General features: G+C 34.3%; 1 protein-coding gene across 1 annotated transcript; it reads left to right on the forward strand.

Annotated features, from left to right (window-relative positions):
• The first annotated feature begins 478 nt into the window (after positions 1 to 478).
• Positions 479 to 2,902, forward strand: LOC140983632 (TORTIFOLIA1-like protein 4). Its single transcript, XM_073450755.1, has 4 exons — positions 479 to 1,372; positions 1,476 to 1,563; positions 1,889 to 2,271; positions 2,653 to 2,902. Exons 1-4 carry the CDS (start codon positions 578 to 580, stop codon positions 2,773 to 2,775), a joined length of 1,389 nt encoding a protein of 462 aa, XP_073306856.1. The 5' UTR covers positions 479 to 577; the 3' UTR covers positions 2,776 to 2,902.
• The last annotated feature ends 1,589 nt before the right edge of the window (positions 2,903 to 4,491 follow it).

The following is a 4,491-nucleotide window of genomic DNA, read 5'->3' on the forward strand; positions in this document are numbered from 1 at the left end:
TCTCGCATCATCTTTAGATTTGATAGACTTTTTGTTAATTGTTTTTAAGTCTTTTTGTAAATCTTGAATCTTTTAAAATAAATTAAAAAAGGAAAAATGCGAACGTGTGCAAAGTATATCCCATAAAATTGAACGTGACGCAGGCACTATTACGAGTAGTACGAAACTGCAAAATTTTGGGCAAAATATTTGCCTTTTCACTTTTCCAGTAAATAAAGAGAGAGAGTACCCTTTTGATTTCTATTTCCAAAGTACACAAATCCACAGTATTACTATGGTAAAAATTTGTGTGAGACGATCTCACGAGTCGTATATTATGAGACCGATCTTTTATTTATGTCATCCATTAAAAATATTACTTTTTATGTTAAGAGTATTATTTTTTATCGTGAATATCGATAAGATTGATCAATTTCATCTATAAACATTCGTGAGATCGTGTCTATTATTATATAAGTCTTCCCCACGTCAAATTCTCACCATATATATATATTCGCTTCCTCTTCCATCTTCCCCATTCCCAACTCCACCGCTCACCGCCACGGAGACACCTGACAGCTCGCATTGCCTCGGCGACATGGGAGTTACGAAGTTACCGACCGGTAATATAAAAACAAGAGTGAACATCTGTCTTCACAAGCTTTCCGACAGAGACACGCTTTCTATGGCGACCAACGAACTCGAAGGCATCGCTAGAGCACTCCCGAGCGACGATTTTGTACCTTTCTTGAGCTGTCTTTCCACTACAGACTCCTCGGAGAAATCCCCCGTCCGCCGCCAGTGCGTGCGTATTTTGAGCGTCTTATCCGCGGCGCATGGCGATGCTCTGTCGCCCCACGTGGCCCGCATGATCTCCGCCGTCCTCCGCCGTCTCCGGGACCCGGACTCCGCTGTACGCGCCGCTTGCGTTGATGCCGTTTCATCAATCACAACACACGTTACTCAGCCACCGTTTTCTGTCATCCTCAAGCCCCTCGTTGACGCGCTCTTCCAGGAGCAGGATTCGAACGCGCAGATGGGCGTGGCACTCTGCGTATCCGCAGCAGTGGATGCGGCGAGGGAGGTGGATGCTTCAGAGATGAGAAAGCTCTTGCCCAGAATTCTGAAGTTGATAAAAAAGGACTGTTCCAAGGCGAAGCCTTCTTTGTTAGTGTTGATTGGCCGTATCGTAAGCACTTGTTGTGTGAAAAGTAGAAGCCTGTTGAGTTCTTTGCTCTGCATCGCGGTTGAATTCCTGAGTAGTGAAGATTGGGCTGCGAGAAAAGCTGCGGCAGAGGTTTTAGATAAAACGGCGGCCACGGCGGACAGAGATTTGGCTGTGGAGTTTAAGGGAAGTTGTGTCGCTGCTTTGGAAAGCAGAAGATTTGACAAGGTAACAAATTTTTACGTTATTTTTCTTCAGAATTTGATTAACATCATTACTTTGTATAATTTATAACTGCAAAATCTGAAAATATTGAAAAACACTGGGACAGGTAAAAGTTGTGAGGGAGACAATGAATCAGGCATTAGAGAGGTGGAGAGATCTTCCTGACTTGTTGGAAGAGGTGACATCCCCTAAAGGTAATTTAGAATTTGTTCATATTTCGGCACCATTTTTTATATCCTTTTCTTTTCTCTGTTAAATTTCCATACCAAAGTTTGGATTTGAGCACGACCCTTAGAATTCATTGCATTCTTATGACTTTGGCCGTTGAAAGTATGGTGCCTAAACAATTTTACATGGGAGAGTTTTGAAGATGATAATATATATGACATTGATTAAGAATTCAAACTGGTTAGACTGGTGCTGAGTTTGAATCATATGTGCTCACTACTAGTGGATGCACAATCAAATTTATTGCAAGATTAGAACGAACATAATGTTACAATCATACAATATGATCAGGTAGCAGCTGCTGCAGCAGCGGATACTCCCCGGTTCTGCTTTCGATGCGTGGCTCAGTAACTCCCCAATTCAGAAAAGTAACTCCTATGAAGTCCTCAGTATCGAGCTGCTCGTCCTCAGGCAGCAGTCAAAAGAGCATTGTAAGAAGTGACCAGGAAAAGAAACCTTGTACCTTGAAGCACAATATACCAGAAGTGATGAAAAATTTTCGGTCCCGAGTTGTCCCATTCAATTTTAATAGCGATGATCTGGATGTGGGTTATGGAGATTCTATCCATGAAAAGATGGAGAGTCGAACGGAGGAGTTCGAGGATTTGTCTTTGATTCGTGATCAACTTCTACAGATTGAGAATCAGCAATCTACTTTACTGGATATCCTTCAGGTTTGGATGTACAGACAATTCTTAGAGTAGTATTCTGTGAGAATTGTTTTTACTCTTGTTATGTGATAGGATCATTAACAGTTTTACATACTTAATAGGACACTTTTAGGTTACTCTTGAGTAAGTAACCTGTTAGCTACATGACCATTTTCCCCACTGGAGAATCATGGCGGGCGGTGCGAAGATCGCTCGATCTTCTAACTACAAAAACATGTTTTTGGGGTTACCTAGATCAGTATTTGGATGTCTTTAACCATTCGAATCGAAGATTACATCCTAGCTACATAAACATGTTTTCGGGTTATGTCGATTAGTATTTTGGATGCGTTTAACTATTCGAAAAGAATTAATCTGGTAATATTTGTTGTGGTATGTTTTCAGAAATTTATAGGAAGCTCTCAAAAGGGGATGAATTCCCTGGAAATACGAGTGGAGGGGCTGGAGAAAGTGGTGGATGAAATGTCCCAAGATTTGGCCATTCCAGGCACCTGGAAGTACATGTAGGTAGTATGATTGTATAACAAAGTATGCATAGTTATTTTTTCTTACTAAAAGGTTTCTTGATTTTGATTAGCTGCACGAAATGACGGTATAAATGGATGAATTTATCTAATCATCTCCATAAATGACGGTTTTTATTCAATAATGATATTTTACTTTTCAAAGTTATTTAAAATAAAATTAGAGTTTCTCAAAAATAAATAAATTAATAAAACTTGAGTTCAATATTTAAAATAGTTTGAAACATTCAATATTAAAAGATGGAACATTATTGGGTTTGCACATATTATGTGGAGAAAATTACACTGCATCTCTCTCACTTTTTATTATTTTTTTATTTTTTTAAGTTTAGGGAGACTGTCAATTGGATCTTGAATTAGAGACTTTATCTCAAATTTGAGACTTTGATGTCAAATGAATTGTTCACACCTTATGATGTTTGAGTGAAAATTGAAAGTATAAAAGCGCATGTGTGAAACGAATCTTTGATTCGATCCAACTCATAGAAAAATATTATTTGTCATGTCAAAATTATTATTTTTCATAATAGATATGGATTGGATCAACCGTTTCATGAGAATAGTGTGGTAGATTATCTCAATTTATATTTCCAAAAAATTGGGGGCACATCTCATTTAAAATAAAAGGACTTATTGGACTTATATTGTATCATCACAACTCTAACACACATTTTCTTCTACTGTTATCTTATAACAAATTATCAGCATTAATGTTTTTTAAGGTAAAATTCACAAATAATTTCATTTTAATATTTGTATGAATGCTCTCGAAGAAACACAATATTTACATTATTTCATATCGAGGTTCCCGATATAACACAAATTTTAATTTTATGTAGTTTTATATCAATGCTCTTAAAGTAGCACCATATTTAGATTTAATATTGATGCTCTCCAAATAGCACAATCAATATAAATATAAATGTTAAGATTTATCAATATTATCGAAGAATAATTAATCTAAAATCAAAAGTTAGTCAATATTACCGAACAATATTGATCTTTTGAGATTTTTTTATCTAAAAATTTGTCAATAATATTTTTCTAACATCTAAATTTGCCAATATTCGTGAAGAATATTGACTAAATGCAAATTTGAAATACATTTGCTTTTAAATTCATATCCAGTAGTGTATCATTTCAATAATTAGTGTTGAATAAATTTATTTGTTTCATATGCTTCAATATTAAATATATGTCACAGATGTAAAATTATATTTTGATCAGTTAGAATTAATCTCCATGATTCTTTGAGATCCTACTCGTAAGTGGTTACAAAATTGATTATTATTATTATTTTAATTTTAAATTATAAAAAGATTAGAATAATCAAATTTTTTTTATATAATAATAAATATTTGNGATAATCAAATTTTTTTATATAATAATAAATATTTGATTAATTCATAACTATGGTAATATAGCTAGATGTGAGTAATTACAATTTTTTATTATAATTCTCTAACTATAAGTTTTTTTTATCAAATTCTTAAATTACAAATCAAGCTTAATTATAATTGTCTTATTTCAATCTTGATATTATATATGACAACAAATCATGCTTATTTAAACGATATATACGGATGACATTTCTTATGTATTCAATAAATATCTTTATTCTAATTATATCTTATTTGTTTTATATAGACAAACTTGATTTTGAAGCAATTAATTTAAATGGAAAAAATACTTTTCATGG

This window comes from Primulina huaijiensis, chromosome 8 (genome assembly GCF_012295235.1).
Source record: "Primulina huaijiensis isolate GDHJ02 chromosome 8, ASM1229523v2, whole genome shotgun sequence".
NCBI classification, from domain to species: domain Eukaryota; kingdom Viridiplantae; phylum Streptophyta; class Magnoliopsida; order Lamiales; family Gesneriaceae; genus Primulina; species Primulina huaijiensis.

Bases quoted from the DNA above. Each gene is read 5' to 3' on its own strand.
- LOC140983632 (XM_073450755.1), top strand. From the start codon at position 578: ATGGGAGTTACGAAGTTACCGACCGGTAATATAAAAACAAGAGTGAAC. The intron at 1,373-1,475 runs GTAACAAATTTT...ACACTGGGACAG, and splicing joins AAAGCAGAAGATTTGACAAG to GTAAAAGTTGTGAGGGAGAC. The intron at 1,564-1,888 runs GTAATTTAGAAT...CAATATGATCAG, and splicing joins AGAGGTGACATCCCCTAAAG to GTAGCAGCTGCTGCAGCAGC.